A 24,025-nucleotide genomic window follows, 5' to 3' on the forward strand; every position below is an offset into this window, starting at 1 on the left:
TACTTCTACTATTTCTATTGGCAAAGAATTTTCTTCCGCTTGTGAAACGGTAATCGTGAAATTTTTGGCATGTTTTCAATCAAATAAAACTCGGCCCGTGTAAATTCAAATCTTCAATTACGTACGAACGAATATTTTAAACGAACTACGTTATCTCATTTATGTATTCATTTGCCTTGTTCAACGTACACCGTGCGTTTCCAATCATTTTCGATTCAAAAGAAAAAAACGGTACGTTTTTATCGTAACATTGTTTTCGTATTTCTCTGATAGTTAATTATCACTGTATATGCATATATGGCATACAAAGAAAAGGTCCGCGAAATGCGTTTCATGGTTTTTGTTGAAAGTATCAGTCAATGACTCAAAATTAATGACAAAAAAACGGCGATACTGGGTCGTAGGAAACAAAAAATTTCTCATATAGCTTGGTTACTGCCGTGCATTGACTCGTATCAATTCAACAGGGAAATGGAGGGATCCCCCAACAGTATTGACAGGGTTGCCTCGCGCAGGCGTCTAGTTGTTGGTTAGACTGCCACTATGCCACTGCTCGACAGTGGTATCCCAACCTCGTCCTGTTCACTATGCAATCCATTTTCATCAGAATTCAGTATATTTACAAACAACAAACAATTTTAATTACTGATTATTTTTCAACAACATAATTACAATAAGAAATCAAAGTTGGGGATTATCTGTATAATGTTCAACTTTTGATTCCATTAAGGATGAAAGCGTTAAATCAGTTGTTTAAACTCGGGATGATATAATAATGTATTGTAATCTGTGATCAATTGGTAGATTTCATTTTGAGAAACACTGCTACATATGATGCCATCTTGCCACTATGGGCAACGATGTCGCTATGAGGTAAATGAAACTGCTTCAAGGAAACGCATAGTGGCTAGATGGATCGAACTGGTCAATTCCAATGAACGAAATGCTTTGTCTTCGAGCCTGGTAATATTCGCTTTCCAGGAACGGTTACGGTTTTTCGCGAAGTAACGGAAATTTAATGGATGCTAGGTAAAAAGGAAGTTTTCCAAGTGTCCTAGCATTAACAGCGACCAGCAGCTGTTCGCCCAGCTGAGCGTTCCCCCACCCAGGATTTTGTCATCACCGACGGATCAATGAATCAGCGGGCCACCCGCTATATTTTCGATTCGAAATCGCGTCGGGAGTTATTCAGAAACGCCAGTTGGTCGTTAAATTACGAAATATTGTTGTTATATCAAGGACGTTGCTAAAAGCATACAGAATCCTAAGTGACTGATCTGAAGGTCAGCATAAAAATAAAAACACAAAAATACTTTGTCCACCGCTCTTTGATCCCTGTAATTCAGCAAAACGGTATTTTTAAAGTGTTTCTCAGAAGTTTTTTTATAGTGATTTATTATACCGGTGCTACACTATCTATACTGTATTTAATATATAAATAACAACAGTTAAGTGTCACACTACCAACGTTCTACATATTTAATACGAGTCTTGTGCATCGCCAGTACCAAGACACGAAGTCCCGCATCGATTTTTCACTTCCTATATTTGCAATAATTTCGTGGTTCTTATTCTTAGCAAATCTTACATTGAATCATTTTCTTATCTGCCTTTAGTTATCTCGTAAATCAATCTGCACGAAATTCACAGAGATACGAGTAATTCAGTTGAAGAGTAAACAATTAGTAGTAAACACAAAGTTCACGACCGCACGTGTACCATGCATTCGCGTCATGATTATTTATATCGAAGCCGAGATTATACGAGTTGTGAGATTCGATAACGAATTAGAAGATAACCCAAGTAACGTCGTCGAGTGGAAGATCGATGCGAGATGGGGTGCCATGGTTCGCGCGATTGAGACGGCCCTGATATTGCTTTAAAAGCCCTCCCCACCACTGGGAATTCCCCCACCAGTCGGAGCGTACCTCTGCTCTTGCCCCTCGGCAACGGCTTGACTGCCCAGCCAGCCAGCCAGTCGAAATCAGCTGACGACTATTACTGGGGGCAGTTGCTACCACGGCTCCTCAAACGCAACACTGTTCAGGCGAGTGGATCCTTTTCTTCATACAACTTCTTCTTCCTCTTTCTTTTTCTATCACTCTCGTTCTCCTTTCGCGTGCTGCTTCTGTTTCTCTGTCGTGTGTCGAGAGGGGTCAACGATACGTCCGTGGCCCCGCGCCTAGCCCAATATTACGTGACGACAAACGGCATACGGCATTTGTCAGTCAGGATAAAGCATCGTCAGACTCGACTCTTCTGCCTGTTCGTTCCTGTTCACCTAGCCTGTCTCTCCTACGGTGTGACTCGAGTACGACGAAGAGGAGCAAAGGGTGACGAAGCTTGAACGGAGCGAGTGAGTGACTGAAGGGGAGAGAAAGATATGTATATAGTACGAGTGACTTAAACTACTGAGTTTTGTCAAGAAAAAAAGGATATTCGTTCAGTGTGAAGGGACGATTCATCGTGAAGAAGTATGCGTCTTGCCTGTCTGCCTGTGCTGCCTGAGTGTACGTACCTGATCCAACCATTCGGGGTGCAGTGGTGTGTGGGTTTTCTGCTTTAACTACGTTATTACTGCATCGAAGGAAAACTACTCCAAGCTGCCCACTCGTTTGAAGAAAGAGAATGACAGAGAGAGAGAGAGAGTGTGTGTGAGAGAGAGCGATAGAACACGCGAATTCGAGATCAAGGTCGTTGTCACAAGCAACTTGAGCGCATCCGTGTGTGTATGTACCTGTATGCGTGTACACGGAAACTTGACTTTTTCGTGACTACCTGTGTAATTATTTTTTGGAGTACGACGGTGCCAAAGATGCGTGTCCGCAGTTGGTATGACATTTCCTCGATTTTACCGACGGAGCATCGAGGCTGCTCGTGAAAGTGATTAAAAGAAAGACAGGAGCGGCCTTGTAACGCGGTCAGGATCGAAGTGCGATGCTGTTGAGGCGGTGAATGTGTAGACGCTAGGTAGTGACAGGGTTATATGCATCATAGAATTCGATCGAATACAGAATGCAGCAGTGCCAGTGAGCGCCCGGTAACCACAGCCCGCTGTTAGAAGTGCAAGGGCAACGTCAGTGGTTGCCTGTAGAGCCGCGAAACGAACGAACGTCAATTGTGCAATACACGTAGCTTCGCGAACGGTCCACGAGCCAATGCGTCTATTCTCGTCGACGATACAACGCGTCCTTTTTATCCGCGAATCGCAAAGCACGCCACCCGTACTACGCGCCGTTTCTTTTCTCTTCGGCCTCGGCCACTCCGCGATTTCGATTCGTCGAACGACTTTGTTTACTCGGACGGTAGGAAGCTGACGGGAGTAACTGCCGCGAGAGATGGAGGAAGCGACGGTGGAGGAGGAGGATGAGGAGGAGTATCGCGTGCTGGTTTTTATTCCCCTCCCCTCCCCCCATTCCTCCGATGAGAGATCAACACTGTTTCTCTCTTTGTTTTACGATCTCCATATTGGCGACACTGCGGCTGGCTCGGTAAGAATATCGCATGCTTAATGGGAACGTCGATCGGGCACGCTCCATTACTGTTTCGTTATCCAATTTTTACCGTCGATGTTTTTAATGATCACGCTTTGAAGTAGAGTCCAGTGTTGGTGTCCATTTTGAGAAACTTATCTGTAAGTTTGAGGCAGTTAGGTGAAGAACTTACAGACGGAGTATACGACCTCCTGAACTCTGATTTCGCCCAAACTTTGCATAGTTATGGAGGACACTAAGGAAGATATTTGTAATGTCTGCAGTAATCGTTCAATAACTTTTGCGGCTTTAGAGATGGTCCTTTCTAAGAAATGGGGAATCATCTAGTGTCATTGGCCATCTAGGTTGAAAAGTGGGGGGCATTGATGTGTGTGGGCAAGAGACGTACCTAACAGAAATTATCGAACGAGTACTGTGCCTAATGAGTCATCTGCTATATTCTAGTGGAAAGGTTACGAGTTCGGTTCTAGTTTAGTGAAGCCAGCTTTCCATTATAATAAAGTAGATTACTCGCTAAGTAGCCATTACTAAGCTTTAAATATTCATCACTCTTCTTTTAGTTATAAAGATTAGATAAGTCGATGATTGTTGAGGTTAGAATCAAACACTTGAAGACTCAAGTTTGTTAATCAACTATGTTTGTAACATAATTTTTTAGACAAATCAAATTCACATTAGAAAACTTAACACTTCCCAAATCGCTTCTAAATTAACTTGAGAATTAGAAAGTTTGGATAAGCTGGTCATTAAGACGTAAGACTGGTCATTAGAAGCTTATTTTAGGTTGACCACTCAAGTTCAGGGTGAAGACAGTGATCCTCTAAAACCGTACAAAAGTTTTTAAGCAGTAACTTAAATTACTACTGACAAGTAAACACTGGCTGTACCTTTGATAGGCTGGTAGAGTGGTAACGCCATGTTTAATTCACGCCCAATCGCCCTTTGAAGTTAGGACATTTGTCTCCAAAGTCAGACGGAGTTTTACTTTTTTGCAAATAACTCCTAAAGTACAACAGCTATAAAAAAATGTTTGCAACAAAAGTTTTATGGTCCAATAAAAGCTACAAACTTGCGTCAATAAAATTTCGAAAAATATTTTTTTCTCAAAATAAGAATTTTGTAAAAAACTTTTTTCAAAATTTCTTTAAGGCAAGTTTATAGCGTTTATGAAACCATCAAACTTTCATTGTAAACATTTAGTTACATCTGTTATATTTGAGGAGTTACAGGCGGAAAATGGGTGGACCGAAGTGCCTTTGATGTTGCTTTTCACCCTTAAGGGCGATTGGGCACGAATGAACCATACCGTTACTCTTCCATTGGGTCACTCTATAAATCTACAGCTTCGTTCAAATCTCTTGTAAATATTTTTCGTGGAAAATCTTCGTTATCCAAAGTTCGAAAGTTTCGTTCGCAAATTGTCTCGCGCCTCTTCTATTCCGGCTTTCATCGATCAGCCGCGTATTATTAGAAACCTTTGCGAACTTGCTCGGAATTTCGTCACCGTGTGCCTCGTGATTGTGTTCTTCTTTCGATCACTGTTTTCATGGTAGTTTTGACCGGGTGATTTTCTTTTGTTCCCTGCGTGGACACATTGACCCCGTTTAATTGCTCCTCGGACAATTTCGTCCGTCATTTCTCGTAGCCGGATGCCAGCGCTCTCGTTGTTATGTAAACTATCGTCGTCTACGAGGTTACATCATTTTCGTGATAAAAACGGTTATGTTACTTTTGGCGCGCTTGCAACGACTGCATTCATTGATTTCGATCGTTCAGCTGCTTTTCAAACTTCCTTGAGTGTAATGGAATAATCAAATTCAGCAAATTGTTAATGTATGTTATATAATATTGTAAATGATTTTTATTAATACAATGTTTAAAAGTATGAAATAATTTTTTTTCTAATTTTTCTCCATTTTTTTCTTAAATAACACACACTGCATTCTTATAAATAAAAGAATGCCTTGATTGTCGATGCGATAAATTTTTATTTTTTTAAATTGTCAAGTGTTTGATTTTATTTATTTATTTTTTATATAAAATTTATCATTCCTTTGTGATAATGGGAGTGTATTTAATCTTCTATTGTGGTGTAACGTGTCGATTTAGATATGGTCCATGTTATATTCTAATTGTTTTTCATTTATACAATTGGGAACACGAAGACTTCGATTACCTTAAAAACGGCTACCTAATCGCCGCTTGAATCACCGACACTATTACTCATGAGTCACTGCATTTTGCGTTGCAACTAGTTCCACCAGCCACAATAGGCAAGAACACTTTTTACCACGATTATGTGTTAACACCACAGTGATGAGCAACTTTTTCTTGCAACGAACCAAACCTGCAAGTAAAAAGAAGTATACAAATAAAATTTAAATTAAATTTTTCAAAACTTCATAAATTACTGTCACCATTCCTTAGAAAGACCCACTTTTAGAACCCCAAAGGCGGGGAATTATCGAACAGCTTCTGTACATATTTGGAGCTGCAGGTTGCTCATCACTATGTTGAAACATTCTGTTTTAACTTGCTTTTTTTATTTTTAAATTCATGGTAATCGATGAAACTGAATTCCGATAGAATTTGAATTCCAAAAAATTCAATGCAGTATTTTTTTTCTCTTTAAGTGTCCTTGTTAATATTTTCAGTGTTTAGTCAAGTTAAAGTACTCTGAAACAACTATAAAACCTGAGTTTGTGAAAATAAACTGAAGTCTAATTTGAGTTGAAAAAAATAAAGCTGTCAGGTATATTTTTTCAAGTACAACTGTTCATCCTCTGCAATAAAAAAATGATAAAATTTGTACAATTTGTTTCGAAATATATATGCAATTTATATTCCAGGAAAATAATCATCAATATCTCTCTTTTTTTATGAATGTACAGTAATATGTTTAATGATTCGAACCTCTGTTTTCAATCGGTTTTTTTGGATTGATATAACGTTCACTTATCGTACAAATAAATTACAATTGCGACGATGAAATCAGTGACTTTTCTGACGCAACGATAAGACTACAGTAACAAGCGCGATTAGCCTGATTATGATTCACGAGAAACGGGCGAAATCGATAGACTGGTAGCATTTGTTATTCTGTGTGATATCTGCGCAAAAAGAAAACAGTATGATAAGGAGAATGAAAAAAGGAAAAAAAAAACGATGACCAGGCAAGAAAAAAATGCCGATAATGCAGTCAATTTGCGCTGTTTAATTTATTCAACATTTCATCCAGATAATTCGATGATAAACCAAAACGATTTGTTCCAATTTACACGAGTCATAAAAAACGATGCATCTTTATAGATACTCGTATTTTGTTGTTTGACTTCGTTTAGGTGTCGTTTGTTTTGTATTTTGTGTTAAAATGTAAGTTTTATGGCAGGTTAATTAGTCATGTCTGATATGAGTTGAAGATTGGGTCACTTAGAAACGTGCCGTTTTATTATGTAAATAACAAACAAAATTGTAAAATGTATAATTATTTGTGATTTAAATGCACTTAAAAAAAATTTTTTTCAGTACCTCTCTAATTGTCCCTGTGCTGCCTAACAAGTGGAACTACCCAAGTGTTACACTCATTTATTAATGAAACTTTGCCAGCTTGTAGAGCTCGTCGTGCTGAACACGCCTATACCCCGTTTTGTGGGCAGACGACTAATTGTTTAAAAGATATTAATAATTAAAGTTAGTTACTACTTACATTGAGAAGTATGACAGACTCACACATACAATTCGCAATCTAGAGATCCACGGTTCAAATCCTTGATTCCCAAGATTTTTTTTTCTTTAATGATAATTTGTCTCTTTCTGAATAACTATTACATAAAAATTATCATAAAATAAAAAAAAAATTGTTTTGTGCACCAAGGATTTGAACCGAGGACCTTCAAGTTGGAAGTGACGGATCTGCTCCGTGGGTAAACATAGGACTCGCAATCTAAAGGTCCTCGGTTCAAATCCTGGAAACTGTTTTTTTTTTTTTTTTTTTTTTTTATAATGAGAATTTTTATGTAATAGCTATTCAAAAAGACACAAATTATTATTAAAAAAAAAAACTGTTGGGAACCAAGGATTTGAACCGTGGATCTCTAGATTGCGAATTGTATGTGTAAGTTTGTCATACTTCAGAATGTAAGGAGTAACTAACTGTAATTGTTAATGTCTTTTAAATAATTAGCTGTCTGCCCACAAAACGGGATATAGGCGTGTTCAGCTCGACGAGGTCTACAAGCTGGCAAAGTTTCATTAATAAGTGGGTAGTTCTCCTTGTAAGATTTGCGACAATTAGAGAGGTACTGTTATATCATTAAAATAACAAATTCAGAGTTCAAAAGAAACAAAATGATTGTCTTACGTAATTTTTGACAACTTTGATGTGTCAACGAGAGCGTTAATTAGAAACTTCATAAAAAAAGTTGATTTAATCACCGGTCTCGAATCTCATCGCGTCTCCATCGCGTTAATTTCATAGAAGAGTGTTACGAAACGGCACGTTTCAAGGAGAAACGTGTAAAAAGTGAATCGTTATCCATTAACATAATTACGAGGAGAGACACTCAGCATGATAAAACGCATGTGTGCACGTGGTTGGGTGTGTGTATGTTACACATAATATTTCAGCGAGTGACACGGTAACCGATGATGCGTTAAGAGTCATGAAAAACGAGGCGAGAAAGGAAAAATCGTCTTTGCGTAACGAAGCAGCCGAAGTATTTATAGCGGCGGGAAAAAAGAGGGCCCGTACTTTGACCGCGTAATTCAAATTTCGCGGGCAAACACGCGCGTCCTAAATCGAGCTAATAACACGCCTCGAAACGTGTCTAAAGCGTGAAAGCAGCAATCGAATGATTTTATTTCAATTTTGTACAATTATTAACTTTCAAAATCTCTATAATTGTACAGAAGAAAAATTATAATCCCAAAGTTTCAATTCCATTTAATTAAAAATAGAAAAAATCTCTTTTCGTCGAAAACATTCGAACATGTGACAGCAAATAAATCGAATACGGTTCCATTTCTGAAATTCAATTAAACTTTCCATTCTGTTGGTCCCTCTTTCTCTACTACGATACACGTGCTAATCAACTCTCGTTGCAATTTCGCTATTTTTCATCTGAATTTTCCTGCTTTTTCATCGAAGCCTGACGAGAAATCGAAGATCCACCGATGGAGTCACGGTTGTGTCACGTGTTTCGCGGCAATAATACAGAAGCCCGTTATCCGTTCGCGTGAAATTAGCAAAACAGATGTTCAAACCGCGATAGGATGAAACACGCTTCACTCTCCACGACGTGTTTTCACTCGTTTCATGAATCATTCGGGCTTAGTCTCCGGGCGCGAACGTTTCTCGCACGACCAGTGTTATCGAACTTGTTGCCTTATCAGCGAGTAAACACACACCGGGAAGCTGCGGAATATTTTAATTGCGAATCTCGTTCTAGCTTCTTCCCGTCATTTTTTACTCGCGATTCGAATCTCGTGAGCAAAGTTTGCGAATGATCGAGGTGACTGAACTTGTGTGTGCATTCGGATTGAAGATCAGGGATGGATCCAGAAGCTCTTCAGAAGAGCGAAATATCTAGAAGATACACTTTTCAAATGGGACTTTAAAACTCTCAGATATTCATTATTTTAATATTCAACAATTTGAAAATTATAAATAATTTGATGAAATCCCCCTCTAGATTCGTTCTTGCTGGAGATAAAGTGTGTTCAGTGTAGTAATAGTATTGCCACTGGTGTATACTTTGATATGTATCGAAATGATTGGAGAACTTGTAATGGAACAGGTGATATGCCGTCGTGATAGTGGAAGGAACTATAGTTGATTTAGTTGATTTTCACTCCTGGTGTTTCTGGCTGTGAATGAAAGGTTGTTTCTGCGCAGATTAGCAAAATTTGTAACGGTAAGTATAAATAATAGTATATTAACTCTTTCGACTCGACATTGGTACAGTGCTCAACTGTATTTAGAAATTGTAATAATTTATATGACTCGGGTCAGAGGGGTTAATTGAGCTGCATGTGTGATCCTTAGATACAAACTGAAACTTGATGTCAGACCTTAGTTCATTTCCATTTCGTAAATTAGCATATTATTCGTACGGTCGTGATAAATAGGTCACCCGTTATGTGGCACGTGTTTCGGGTCCTTCGACCTGTGTCATTCGTGAAGATGGCGCATTTAGCAGCCTATAAGAAACTTATCGATTCGCTGTCAGGGTCAAAGAACGCTGGTTATTTGACTTGTCACTCAGCGTAACGCACACCATGCGAATTCTTACGAGAGGCAATAATTATAACATGCTGACCATGGGCCCGATAGCGCTGCTACTACGCACTTCAGCGTGCTCGCGCGCGGATGGACGCGTTCCGTGTGGATGATCGCTATGTATTGCGCGACAAACGCGCGCGAGCGCGTGACACTTTGCGATCGATGGGATCCTTTCGAAAAGATTTCCGAAGTATGGAAGCATTTTTATTAAAAAAAAAAAGCAGGAAAGCTTTAGGTACTAAATCTTCGGATGCATCGTCAATAATACGGTGGAAGCAAACACGTTAATCAGTACTAACATGCTCGCTTTATCTTGGATTTGCATTTCTACGGCTTCTCGATAGTTTCCGTAAGCAAATACACCGTCTTCGTTCCTGTTCTCCATCTGATACTAAATTAAATCATTTCCTTTAACCCTTGAGTACCATGGTGGGGTCAGATTTGATCCTGTAAAAGTGACTGTAAGTTAGGGTTCTTTATTTTGAGGACACCCTATGTATTCATAAAATCTTCCACCATTTCGTACGATCGTCACCAAAAGACATTTTATTCGAACGGATGGTTCACGGACGTTTTGCAGGCGCTGAAGAGCTAAAAGAAGGTCAGGATGCTGAGCAGCTTGGCAAACTACTTACTCGGAGGTAATATCTCCGGCGCACAAGATTCACGGGAAGGGTCCAATAACGAAACCCCGGAGTCCCTTCCAGTAATGGCGAGGCTCAGTCAGGTGGAGGTCGAGGGTGATGACTGGATCCTCATTGACCGTGCTGGTACGTCTGGCACCCTTTTACAAAGGGACCGTGCTCGAGAAATTCGAAAAAGTCTGTCGACCCTTTGCAGTCTGACTACTTCTCACGTTGGGGGTGCTTCTGTGTGTTCGGGCAGTGTAAAACGAGACGCGTGTTTGGATGAGGAGGCAGCGAATAATGTGATTACTCTTCGCTGAAATATAACCAGCTGTCTAAAGACGATCGAGTTCGTTTCGTAAAGTCAGAACAGATTTTGAATCTTTCCTCATGCGGAAATTCTTTTGCACGTGCTCGCGTTTAATAATTCGAGCACGAAATTATCAGGTTCATTAAAATGCAATCCTTATCGTTCTTAAAACAACGTGAGTAATGCAATGTATTCGCTGCTTAAAATCATTCAAATCAAGCTTAAAATATTTTTCATTGTGCTTGAGAATTATAGAAGATAATTGGTATGACGCACACTCTGCGTCATCGATTTCAAATAGGTTAGGCTAACCGCTAGAAACCGACCGGAGGCCACAAATTAGTGCTGTCCGCAGCAGGGGTCCTTTACGAGCTTCGACTATCCCCAATCACTCACAGTCTTCCTTTGATCTCCCCCACACACATTTGTGAATACATGGATCCGCTTCGTAGACTAGGCAGCTAATACAGCTATACGCATACACATATTGGCGAACTCATGAGTCCCATCTGTGGATTAAACGACCAGTGCACCCATGCAGGTGTATGCACTTATGGACTCATGGGCCCCATTTATAAGAGGAATCATAGATAAGGTAGCTGTCTATGAATGCGAAGGTCCTAAGTTCTATTTCCAGTGCCACAATCCTAACCTAATATAACCTAACCCAATCATGAAATTCATGTGTTCCCCTTGTGGACCATGTTAGCACATGCATACACATTTGTATCGAAGTCTCTAAAGATTCCAGTGAACAGTAGTGTAACAAATAAAGACTAATCTGAGGTCTGTTTCTAAATCACAGTTGAGGGCACGACGGCGCTGGAGGAGTCGTGGTATGTAACGCCACCCGCGTGCTTCACACGGGCGGGACCCGTGAATGTAGAAACTTCACCGCTAGAGGACCTGCTGATAGAGCACCCCAGTATGTCCGTTTACCGAGCCACAGCGTCTCCGGTCGCCCCCGACACTCCACCCCCCACGCCGGATGCTCCGGAAGAGCGGGACGTCGAGGAGGACGTTTTACCTGCTGTCGTTTCCGGTACACCAGCCGAGGCAGCCTCTTTGGAACGCCCTAGTCCAAGAAGAAGCGAGGACGAAGAAGCAACGCGCAGACCGGCCATCCACGACGGAAGACCCGTCAGCGGCCGCGTCCGCACCGAGAAGAGGATAGTTCAGCTTCGATCGGCGCAAAAGGTATCTATTGTTCTGTTGCCTACGTCAAGTGACGCTGATGTCAGTAAGGTTGTATCTTTAACTCCCAATGGGCACCATTAGGACAGGCATTTATGTAGCGCCCTGGCTAATGTTTCAGGTTCTTATGTTTCTGTAATTGTTTCGCTGATCAGATTTCTTATCCATCTTACGTCCTTGCTATATAACTGATGTTGTCATCAAACGCGATAGATGTTTTAGTCAACAGCCTGTTGCACGATGATCACTAAGAGGCAGCAATTAAATTATGTTCAGGTCCTCGAGAAGAGGTCCACCCAAGCGTTGAAGAGAGGCCGCCTGGAGAGGAGTAACAAGCTGAGGGAAGTGTTCAGTGTAAAAGGCAAGCGGCCACGTCGCCAAGACCGCTTGCGGATCCAGAACAGTGGCGCGAATAACAACCGGAAATGCTAGTCATTCGATCTCAGGCCAAGGTGTACTAAAATACCTTATTCCTAACACATAAAAAAAAAAAAAAAAAAAAAAAAAAAACGAAAAGAAAAAAAAATGACGACGTACACGCGTACAAGAGCCACACGCAAGCGCGGACAAAGTAAAAGGCTGGCGCAAAATTGAAGACGAAGAGGAACATGAAGAGCCAAGTTTAAGTTTTAACTGCCGTATCGCGTTCTCGCTCGTCGTCACCCACGTCGAACACACCAGGTGCACACGAATGTATTAATGTAAGCTGCGAGAAACATAGTCGAAGTAGAGACTGTGCTTTAATCATCGACGATGGGTGCCCTCTCTCATCGCGCGAACAAACGCATCAAGTTTTTATTAGTTAATCCGCTCGCATGCGTACAGAACCCTCTGGAATCACGTGTTTTCATCGAAGAAAGGACCTTAAAGCAATTTGTACCAAAGTACAGGCGGCACCCGTGTATAGCCTCTGTCGAAATTCGCCACTGTCAGGGTGTCCGTCCAGGTCTACCACACAATTCGAAAGAAAGATTTGCGTGAACGCAGCAGGTTCACTCGCGATGAGAGATTCGATGGGGTCGGACGCGTACGGATACATTGGCGAGCAAAGTAGTTTTCCCTAGGGAAGGCTACCATGCCCGACACCTTGCGCATCTTCCCAGTTTCAATCGCGTGTATACTCGGTCTTAGCCTCTAGCATAGGGCAAAACGTGTTTCTACTCGTGTATACGTTAACGTTAGTTTTTATTTAAGACGATTATAACGGCCTGCCCCTCGTAGCGGGCAGGACAATTTAGCGTAATCTCCGAATCCATGATTTTCTGTCCATCCGTCTGTTCCTTTATTTTTCGCTTATTTTCAATGAAACGATCAAGAAATTCACTTCGGGACCACGCGTTTTCGGTTCGTCTTATGATTAAATTCGCGCTGGAATTTCGCGACCACGAGGAATACGACGAAGAGGATGCGTAGCGAACACTCGGTTGATCGCCATCCGGATAAGTGTGTTCAAAGATGGTCAGACTGATTCAGAGACGCGTCTGAACGATCTAACGTCTGTCAACTATGGGTGTCCGAATAAATATATTTATTTAGCGGCACATGGTATGGTAATATCGATTAATATTATGCGTAACGTTAGGTAGGCTATGATAAAACGCGCGATCGACGTGACAAAGCCCCATACGATGTTCTATGAGACTTTGTCGCGCATAGCTTTGCGTAGAACGATGAAAATGACACTTTAGCACGTTAACCCGGATTTATAGCAAGAAAAAACAGCCGTGTCCCCTCGTGCTACCTTCAGACGGGGCACCCAATGACTGTGAATAACCATGGGCTATTAATCGCTTTGAATGTCATGTGAAAATAAAAACATTTTTGGAAGTTTTGAAGATCTTGATGTCAGTGTTTGAGTGAGCAATGAAGCGAATGATGTAAAATATTATTATGAATAATTTGATTTTGTTGTTGCATACGTAATAGGAAAAAATATACTTATTTCTTTTAAATGACTTTCTATTTTCTTTACTTCAAGGATCTCCATTTTTGTATTACCACCTGATGTGGTTTTTTATTTAAGAAGCTTGAGAGTCTAACAAGATGCTTGTTTATTCATAAATAAAGATTGATATTGTGATACACAGTTCATTTCCGAAATGTTCAAAACTTCCAAGAATTTTTTAATGAAAAATTTGCAAGAATGCTCATAACCCCAATGACCCAAAATATGTAAGTGAATTCAAGCGGTTTGTTGAACGCGCGAAAAAGAGACACGGCTTCAAAAGAGATTCCAACATTGAGAATCGGTTTCTATATACCCGATGCGCGTTATAGGGCATCAACAATTTCAAAGTATGGAGATTGAAAGAAAGGAGAATAAGAGAAATGGCGCATACTCTCCCGGCGTCTCCAGTCCACCGTTAACTCGGTCGATAAGTCAGATTTCCGCTTATGCCGGAAATTGGTAATAGATTGAAAATTTCAAATAACGTCCAAGCGATCCTCTGGTGATTTCTTCTGTGAAGAAGAGCGTTGATACGATTAAACCACGACACCGATTTCTTCTAACATTCCTGCTCTTCGACATGATTAATACATTTGGTCGTCAAAGTCCAAACGAATCTCATCATCATTAGAGTGTCAATACGTTTACTACCAAGCATTGGTTTAGCAGCTCTTTGTTTTATAAACAATGGTCACCTATGCATGGTGCTGGTAGTAAAGGTGTTAGCTAACCTAATCTAACCTAAGCTTCATTTTACTGGAGCTGTGTATCATCCTAGATTGATAACAATAGACATTCAGACTGTGATTGAATTCAACGCTATAGAGTCCTTGGATTCCCTACTTTATAGTCCTAGAGTCACCATTTCACCCCCATAATATTGGTTCCAAGATGCCTAACCTAACGTGACCTGTCTCATCCTGCTGAAGCTGTATATTATTCCTCATTGATAATGACAGACGTTCAGACTGTGATTGAGTTAAACACTATAGAGTCCTTTACTTGGATCCTCTACTTCATGATCCTATGGTCACCATTCTAACCCCGTAATGATGACTCTGAGATACCTAACCTATTAGTCAAGTGATAGCTAGCTCTGATAGTACTTAACGAACCCAGAGGATAATGGGACAATTGAGGCTCCATTTTTTAACTCTGAACAAATGAACATAATGTCCAAAGGATTTAGCTAACATTTTGTAAATAAAATTGAAGAGCAAACATGGTGGACAGAAGTGATAGGAGGCTAGATACTTGGCTAGGTGCACACTGAACGTAACTTGATGGACGAGAGGAGAGTTAAAGCGCGATTAATTAATTGTATACACGTATTGTTTATATCTAACCTTTCTCTCGTAAGGAACAGTGTTCGTCCTGAAGTTATCGTCGCGGTATAGCAATTAATGTCTTTAGAAGAGGAGACGTTCTAGCGTTCGCGAGACGCGACTCAAGTCGACATCGTGATCCGGACTTTTTAATTCGTATTGTTTTTTTTTTTTTTTTTTTGACTTTTGTTGTATCAATTGATCGACATGTATTATTTGAATGTATGCTCGTACACCTTGGCCCTTATAACGATGATTAATAAACTATTTTATGTCACAAATTATGCAGTCATTTTTAATGATCACCCTTCTTTTGTATATAGCGTGGAGAATGGAAGAATAAAGATGAAAAGTGATTAAAAATTCATTATCTGATCCAGGTAAGGTGGAAGATCAATTTTATGTTCAATTAGTCAAATATCCGCTGAGATCGTCATCAGATTTCTTGAAATCAGCAATGTAACCACAACTGTGCACAGAGTGGGGTGTTCTATCCTTTGGGCTGAGCATGGAACGCAGATTACTCTCGCTGTTTAAGTTCAAGGACATCTCCCTTTTGATGTCTGTGCAACGACCAATTTCATAGTCCATATCGATCTCTTTGCCCCTTCGGTTCTTCGTGAACAATAGTTCCAAGCTGTAAATAACGCTGACCAGCTCCTCCTCCAGCTGTGGATCGCAGGAAAACGAGACCATACCTGGCTCGCAACCGGGAGCGCCTGTTGAATCGTTGAATAATTGAGACTTAACAAGTACTGACTTGAATGAATAATTTATAGCGATTGATTGACAAGAAGAATTTAAGTGCCTAAGGCATTGAAAGGGTTCTGTTGTGCGAATTTAATGATTTTTGGTATACTTGTAAAATTTTTTTAAATTTCAAAATTTATGTCATGTCAGCAAGTCTAGCTAACCTTGGGTATCCTGTACTGTCTCCCATCGAATCAGAGCCTCCTGCAGTGGTTTATAAAGCTGTCGTCTATTAGGGCAACACCAGCTTGCAACTTTGGCATCCAGTTGCACCCTGTCTTCGGTGCCAAGCTGGCTCCAGCTTAGGAACAGCTGCTTCAATCGTGGAACTGTCATAGAACCCCATCATAATTACGTATCTATGGTCAATGCAATGACAATTACATTGATTTTGGAAAATTAATAAAAATACTAAAATTGAAATTAAAACAAAATTTTTTATCCTGATTGAATTAGAATTATTCTGTTTTTAATATTGTAACCTTATCGTTGCGTTTCTAATGAACATAAAGACCGATTTTAAGGTTCAACGTACCTTCGGGAATCAAAACGAATATCGTGTCACATATCTGCTCGAAAACAGACTCATCCATCGATTCATCTGTATCGTTCTCGTTATTAATAGTGATCGTTGATTTAGATTGCATCGCGCATTTTCAATCGCTAATTAAATTTCTGTCATTTTCCCGTGCAAACAAAATGTTTGCATATTCGTGACGTTGCATTCCGCGCGCAACTTCGCTTGGATTTTCAAAAAAAAGTAACTCTCGTTTTGCAAAACCTTGAAATTTTGCTCATCATCCATGATACCATTTCCTCACATATTTTATTTTGTAATTAATTTTATATCCCTCTTTATCCCTCTTTATAAGCCAAAGCCCATCCTTTCCAGTTATGAATTATTTTATCCTTCTTTGTGGCCCAAGACCCACGCTTCCTAATTACTTATCCCACTCTTCTTTATGAACCAAGGCATCCCTTTTCAGTTATATATTTTTTCATTCATTTCATGAGCCTCATTCATTTCATGAACTACCCCTAAATCACTGTATTTCCGTATCCCTTACATCTCTGCATCCTCTTATATCCCTGCACCAGAGAGCGAAAAATCGTGCCGAATTTAATTTCCATTTTCACCGCCAGAGGGCGCTGACTCGACGTTCGAAATTTAGTTCATATTTTTGCCGCTAGAGTGCCAAAATTTCGGCAAGCTTTAGTTCCCTTTTTCGTCACCAGATGGCGCTAATTCGACATTCGAAATTTAGTTGAAATTTTTGCCGCTAGAGGGCTGGAAATTTATGGCAATTTTATTTCCGATTTTTAATTATTATACTAATTAAAATTGATTTTCCAACGATTATTTATTTTATTTGATAAAAACAAAAGTATAATTTATCGAAGTATTGGACACAAACCCATGGTTCGAGTCTGAGCTAAAAATCTTGGAAGCTTCGAAGCTTCCAAGATGGAGGTCGAAGAGTACGTAAGCTACGAGTTTCAAGGAATTCTCGAGGAATTTGGAAGAATTCGCGACGTATGGGAATTTATTCACTCTGTTTTATTTAAAATATCAATTATTTTGTAAATTTTTTCATTTTTGACAGGCGTACGTAGCTTTAAAAGCTTATTGCAAGATACAAGACGAAACTATGACAATGGAGAAAGAACGCTCGGAAAGAATGAGGGAGAATTTAGAAAAATTGTCCAGGACTTATCTACTTTTGGAAAGAAGATGCAAATCTACAATAGTGGCATTGCAAACAGAGAAGGAAGGTCTTCTTAAGACGATCGAAGATTTGAAAGAACAATGCGATCACTTGCGACTGATTAATTCTGAACGCAATGCAAATGACGAGCGAAGTATGTTAATATTATTGTTAATATTATTTCAATTTTTTCAAGTTTTTTAAATAAATATTTTATTAATTTCTCTAAGGTTTTTTGTTCTGAATATTTACAGATTTTTATTGTTTTTATAATTTGTTAATTTTTGTTGGTTAGATATTATTATTGAGTTGTTTATTACATAGCATATCAATTACAAGATGAAATTGAAATTTTGAAGGCTCAATTGTCGATGCAAGAAGAAAAACACAACGAGGATATAGCTTTGTTAAAACAGAAACATTCTGACGAAATACAAAGATATAAAATGTTATTGCAAAATACTAAGAAGAATACTACTAAACCAAAAAATCTTGTTAAAAGTAAAAACAATACTTCTTGCTTTAGGTAATATCATTTATTGCTAATTATTTAATTTTTAAGTATTAACTTCTTTCAATTGTTAAAAATATTGCTTAAATTCTTACCTTAAATAAATGTCCAATGTCGTATCATGAACATTTTATTTTAAATTGCACTTACAATAAAATATTGTCATAAAATCAAACATTTAATTATTATAATGATCATAAATAATATATTACAAATCAAGGTGGCCAGAATTAAATATAGAAAGACATAAGAGCAACCTGATGGATATTAAAAACGAATCCACCGGAAGTAAAAGTCAGGGAAACAAGAAGAGGAAATTGTTTTCTGAAGACAGAACAGCTACATTCGATATTGTTTAAAACAAAATCACTATCAATTACGTTGAAATAAAACTAATTATACTTGTTTCTTATCTTACACTAGCAACAATTTTTGGTTCGATTCAGAAATTCTTAAATAGATAATATTATTCAATGTTTAAGATCCTTGAGTTTAATTTACAATTATAATTTCTTTTCTTTCTGTCAAAATTATTTACTAATTTTACGATTCAATGAGTTCCAGCTGTTTGTATAATCAATCTTTAAATGTCCATATGTGTTCAAATCGAGATGCGGGGGCGGTACAATGTGCATCATACATTCTTCTTGTTCCAATGAACGATATTCTGTTCGCGGATGATGCTCTTGAATATCTACCGAAAATAAAATAATAATAAATTACAGTAATTAACCAAAGAAAAGTTAAGTTAGCAACTTTGTTTTATAACAAATACAACTGAAGTGAAAAATAAATTATTAATTTATGCTTTGTTGATAAATTGTTATTTATTTACCTAATTCCACTGTATCCATTGGTGGCATATGATTCACATACATAGACCTTGAGAAAGATACTTTGCAATTATTTTTTTTGTACGCAAAAATTGATTGAAAATTAGAATTGAAAATACCTATGAGTATCTTTTATTGGCGTAGATTTGCATCTGTGCCTGTGCCGCCTGTGGTCTTCCACATATTTACCATGTCTCACTTCTGAAATGAAAATATAAATAGAAACATATCAGCTTATTTTAATTTTCAATTAGTGAAAACCTGAAAATCAGGTCAACGTGTAGTAACTGTTTCTAAAATATAAAATCTTCTATAAATAATTCCGTACAGATTGATAATTAAAAACAGAAAGCTACGAATGTCTTCATGTATTAATGTTGAAAAATGATATACAAAAATACCTATATTTTATCACTTTCAAAGAGAAAGCCGCCAAACGAAACTTCACATCCGATCCAATTTTGTACAGCGGAGGTAACTTTCTCAAAAACAAACTATCTACGTTCCATCTGTTTATCAACGCTAAACAATCAATTTTCTGGTTGTTGGTAAATGGTTCCCCCATAAAAAGTCTAATTTACAATACGCACTTACATAACAAAAGTCTGTTTTCCTTGTGAAAGTAGTATCAGACCATCTGTGGTCAGTCAAAAACAATTCATTTGCATTGTGGTCGTTGGGTCACGTAATTTTGTATATTTTTTCAAAAAGAAAAGAATATATTTATTTTCTATTATAACGAAGTGATAATAAATTACTGGACTCGACTATAATAAATTATTAAGGAAATGGGTGGGTTGGACACCCACCGACGCCTTCTTCTATGCAATTCGGAACGAGGACGTGGAAATCGTCGCGATCACACGAGAGTTATTATAGCTGATTTATGAATAGATATATTTTGTTGTCTGTGATTGAAAATCGACAGTATCAAACTCGTTTTCTCCTCGTTAATCGATATTCTTGCACACGTTGCGACACGATTGCGTGTTGCGATTCGAAAACATTATGCAATTCGCGCTTCAGCTTCGCGATGCATGTGCTGGCGCGTCGCACGCGTTTCCTCGAGGAATGCACTTCCGTTTCAGGGCCGATCGCCATTAATGGCCGACAGTAAGGAACCAGACTTTACCAAAAGTATCAACTGGTATTCCATGAGACCGTCTACCTTTTATGGCACCTGCTATGTAATCACAGACCGCGCTATTCGATCGTTAAGATTTAATTATTGAAATTTGAAACATTCCGAGGCCATAAGTAAAAAGACAGAAAATTGAATTCCTTTCCTTTAATGCATGTCACCGATTCCCACAATTGTGCAATTAATGAATTTCCCATTGTATCCTCCCATTGAAAATACAAATGTCATTCGCATGGATGATTTAGCATTTGCAGGAGAAAGCAGGGACGCTCGAAAGCTACTGGAAATAGTAATAATAATAACGCGTCGCAGAAGCGTATAAAGGACGATTCGTCACGGCGATAGAGGCTTTCTAGGACAAGATAGAAATCGTGGTCGAGTTATTGCAACGCGTGACGAATCGTCGATAAGCTTTCAATCAATGGACAATGTTCGGTTGCAACGATTATTGTCCCTTGTGACATTTAGTTTATGACACTTGTAATGAATAGGTATCATTTGGAGTTTTATGCATATCCTTTAAATGATATCTATTACAAAATTTCCTATTGCCTTAAACTACCAAAAAACCTGTTCTACACTTTATGCTACCTATCAACACCATCAATCATCACGGACTATTTACGAAAGTGGTATATTCCAGAATATATCAAACAGCATGTAGTTAGCTTTCTCAGTGAAAACAGTTTCCGTTGTTTCCCCGCCTCTAATTTACTGCATGAGCCTCGATTCGATATCCAGGGAGTACTTTCAGGGAAAAAGCAATTAATCTTACCGGAGAGAGGCGCGTAGACCGGAAACGGGGCGACGTAATCCGGTACCTCGTCCTCGTAGATCGGCTGGTGATAATAACAACTATTGTTCGTTGGCCTGACTGGTCCACAGTACAATTCTTCCACGAAAGCTGGTGCTACGTACCCCGGTTCTCTTGTAGACGACGAGTACCTACAATGTTCGTTCATTTCTTTTGTTAATTAGTCCCTTAATTAGTATCTGTCCAACATATAAATGGCAACAGTTCATCACCCTCAACCTACATCATTTAACATATTTTATCAAATATTTCTAATTATAAAGGGGCTAATTATTTTTTTTTTTTGAAGTTAGTTTTCTTATTTCAGCAATTATCTGTATAGCGATCATTAAATTGATTTCTATGGTAGTTTCTATCGTACTAGAGGATAGATTACATGTTCGCTATTAAATTCTAGCTCTAGCTCGAGGCGGGTTCAGTTTATTATCATTAATCGCGCGTTCCCGTGATTTTTCGCTTGAAAATCGGCAAATTAGCCGTGCTCGCAACGCGAAACGACTCAAGAGACCCCGCCTTTCACCGACTCGTTTCGAATGATCGATTTAAACGCAGCTATGGGGTTCAATGCACCATGATTGGATCGTTGATGAATGCCTATTACGATTAAAGGAAGTGTCTCTTTCCGGCAATTAAATCGTCGTGTAATTGTGCACCGACTTGTGGTCAGCTTTATTATGCAAGTACGTTTACGCATAATTTAAAAAGAAAGAAATGAAAATTAAAAATAGGATCATTGGGTGAAATGTTAGGTCAGGGGATTGATGAACCTTGACTATTCAATGTTCTTATGAGCAAACATAACATCATTTGCAATTTAAGATGGAAGTTTATGAAATTTTAATAATGGTACTTTCTCATATGAAATATTATCTTTTGATCAAATTAAGTACTTAAGATTTTGAAATGAACTGAAATTAAAATTAATTACTTTTCACTACAACCTACAAATCACCTCCTCCATTTGATTTGAACCCTCCCTATGTTTTCTTAAAAACTAGAAAGTGTTTATTTTCACAATTAATGATTGCAAAAATTGAATAATGTTTATATTCTCACTTATACTATTATATCTCAGCACGTCTTGAAAAAGGAACGCGTTTCTTTAGAAAGAGATAGAGACGAGCGAAGTGAAGGTGTAGTTTAATGTAATAAGTACATAAATATTACAAGAGAGCAACGCTCAAGAACACAGCATGGCCTACTTCGCGCCCACCGATACGATCTTCGCGAGCAAATTGCAAGCCATGAAAAATATATTAGGTTAAACAGACTGTGAACGAAAGAAAAAAAAAAAAAGGAAGAGGCAAATATTACGTTCGTAAACAATATGACGAGTTTCTTTATGCAATCGACTTAAGATCGATGAATTATTCATGTTAAATCATTTCTATTCCATAAACTTTTGGTTTCACAATTTCCCATTTTTTTTCTTTTTCTAGTTTTTCATTTTTCCAAAAATTTGGGTCAAATAGGAGATTAGGCCCCTTCAATTTGGGCCATTATATTTTGTTTCCAAGATTTTGGAACACCCTGTATATTTGTTGGATCATTTTGATTTATTTTCTTAGCCGATCGTATCGTATCGATTTCATCGATTTACACAGGTGATCAAGTGTCACTTACCAATATTCAGAATGGGCGCGAGACTCTTGTGACATACGATGTGCCTGATGCCGATGGTGTCGCGACGCCTGTTGCGTCAGGCCAGCAACGCTGTGGCGACGCAGGTACGCGTAGTTCTCCAGGTCCCACGGGTCCACATAGTGCCTGCTGGCGCTTCCGGTACTGCCGCCGGATGTGGAGCGCTGGGAACCAACCGAATCCCAATAAATCGAGGACTCTGCTGGCATTTTCATGTCTCGGCGATTTCCGTCGCACTTCTGCCTTTTTTCCAAATATTTTATCGAGATCCTCGAAAATCTGTCTTTCAAATCTGGATGGAATTCTAAGTTTTGTATAAATATTTTATTTTTTCTATTTTTTTTTTATTGCTTTTTAAATAAATTTTTAATGTAGAAACTTCATTTAACACGTGGGAACACCACGAGATCACACTCGATGACTGTTCGAAGCTTCAACTCTTATTCGTTCGCGGTTCTATCGCAACGAGAGCGAGCTTGTCCGTTTCCGGTGTCGCATTGTGTACGCCACGAGCACGATTTCGCTTGTGGATCCGTTCGGTCAGCTTGGAACCGCGGGCTTCACTGTTTTTCCTCTTCTACCAGCCACAGGTAGATGCCGATCTCGAAGACAAGTGAAACCGAAGACTTTCACGCCTGCGCCAACCCCACCATCTTCTACAACTGGTGCACCGTGATATTTATCCATTGCACCTGTAATTGGATCTACCCCACCCTTAAACGCCTTGTTTTCGGCCAGCACTATTGACCTGGTGATATATTACCTGAGGTGTGGGTGGAGGGGGATCACATGATCTAATCAATTTTTATTTTTATTTAAATTCTATATATGTAATATTTTTTGTATTTACAAAATAATAAAAATTGCTCTTCATTTAATATTACTTTTCTCAATTTTAATAATGGTTACCTTATGACTTTTTCAATCCTAATGAAGGTTTTACTTTTGTCAAAGAATTGTCCAACAAGTACCTCCGAAACAGCACAAATCATAAATCAAGCGTAAAATCGAGAGTAACGTTCGTTTTTATTAGCTAGTTAAAAGTATATCTGAGGAAAGAACCGATGACATTCTTTCAGTCGCTCATTATTTCTTTCATTCGTTCGAATTCCCATGGTAGATAATTGCGCAATAGAATTTCATTGGCCATTCGAAGAAACAATCGTCAAACCGATTCCCGCTTAATTATATCGAACGTGTGTGTAACGACGTTGTCCACTCAACTAAATCGAATAATACCTCGGGCGAGTCGATTAAGTTGCGTTACTGCCGCGTTTTAGCGGGATGGATGGTGTCAGGTGCACGGAACCGACGAGACTGAAACTGAATTCCGTGATTACCATTTCCAGAAAGCTGTATTAGAATTTTTTTCTGTGGAATTTAAATATTTGAAAGCTTCGTTAATTAAATAATAAAATTTTTCAACAATTTTTTAAAAAATGGAACTTCAAA

General features: G+C 38.7%; 4 protein-coding genes across 11 annotated transcripts; 2 read left to right on the forward strand and 2 right to left on the reverse strand.

The window, feature by feature from the left end:
- The first annotated feature begins 1,898 nt into the window (after nucleotides 1–1,898).
- On the forward strand, nucleotides 1,899–15,371 carry TP53INP (Tumor protein p53 inducible nuclear protein). Of its 7 annotated transcripts, XM_034329039.2 has the most exons (5): nucleotides 2,054–2,356; nucleotides 9,185–9,406; nucleotides 10,355–10,544; nucleotides 11,516–11,907; nucleotides 12,163–15,371. In XM_034329039.2, exons 3-5 carry the CDS (start codon nucleotides 10,382–10,384, stop codon nucleotides 12,334–12,336), a joined length of 729 nt encoding a protein of 242 aa, XP_034184930.1. In that variant the 5' UTR covers nucleotides 2,054–2,356; nucleotides 9,185–9,406; nucleotides 10,355–10,381; the 3' UTR covers nucleotides 12,337–15,371. The 7 variants fall into 7 exon arrangements, with proteins under 7 accessions (XP_034184928.1, XP_034184927.1, XP_034184930.1 ...); XM_034329037.2 differs by lacking the exons at nucleotides 2,054–2,356; nucleotides 9,185–9,406 and adding an exon at nucleotides 1,899–2,047; XM_034329036.2 differs by lacking the exons at nucleotides 2,054–2,356; nucleotides 9,185–9,406 and adding an exon at nucleotides 1,899–2,047 and having other exon boundaries at nucleotides 12,181–15,371.
- Nucleotides 15,324–17,029, reverse strand: LOC117606515 (uncharacterized). 2 transcript variants are annotated; one of them, XM_034329047.2, is made up of 3 exons: nucleotides 16,463–17,029; nucleotides 16,092–16,286; nucleotides 15,324–15,896 (listed from the first exon to the last, which is right to left on the reverse strand). In XM_034329047.2, exons 2-3 carry the CDS (start codon nucleotides 16,261–16,263, stop codon nucleotides 15,583–15,585), a joined length of 486 nt encoding a protein of 161 aa, XP_034184938.1. In that variant the 5' UTR covers nucleotides 16,264–16,286; nucleotides 16,463–17,029; the 3' UTR covers nucleotides 15,324–15,582. The 2 variants fall into 2 exon arrangements, with proteins under 2 accessions (XP_034184938.1, XP_034184937.1); XM_034329046.2 differs by having other exon boundaries at nucleotides 16,092–16,256; nucleotides 16,463–17,022.
- A 331-nt stretch (nucleotides 17,030–17,360) lies between these two features.
- Nucleotides 17,361–18,503, forward strand: LOC117606516 (uncharacterized). The gene is made up of 4 exons (XM_034329051.2): nucleotides 17,361–17,461; nucleotides 17,532–17,787; nucleotides 17,958–18,159; nucleotides 18,365–18,503. The coding sequence occupies exons 1-4, from the start codon at nucleotides 17,393–17,395 to the stop codon at nucleotides 18,501–18,503; spliced, it is 666 nt and encodes a 221-aa protein (XP_034184942.2). The 5' UTR covers nucleotides 17,361–17,392.
- A 171-nt stretch (nucleotides 18,504–18,674) lies between these two features.
- On the reverse strand, nucleotides 18,675–24,017 carry LOC117606513 (uncharacterized). The gene is made up of 5 exons (XM_034329045.2): nucleotides 22,556–24,017; nucleotides 20,894–21,063; nucleotides 19,097–19,178; nucleotides 18,980–19,026; nucleotides 18,675–18,838 (listed from the first exon to the last, which is right to left on the reverse strand). Exons 1-5 carry the CDS (start codon nucleotides 22,786–22,788, stop codon nucleotides 18,675–18,677), a joined length of 696 nt encoding a protein of 231 aa, XP_034184936.1. The 5' UTR covers nucleotides 22,789–24,017.
- Nucleotides 24,018–24,025: the final 8 nt, after the last annotated feature.

The sequence above is a fragment of the Osmia lignaria genome, chromosome 8 (assembly GCF_051020975.1).
Source record: "Osmia lignaria lignaria isolate PbOS001 chromosome 8, iyOsmLign1, whole genome shotgun sequence".
Lineage (NCBI taxonomy): Eukaryota > Metazoa > Arthropoda > Insecta > Hymenoptera > Megachilidae > Osmia > Osmia lignaria.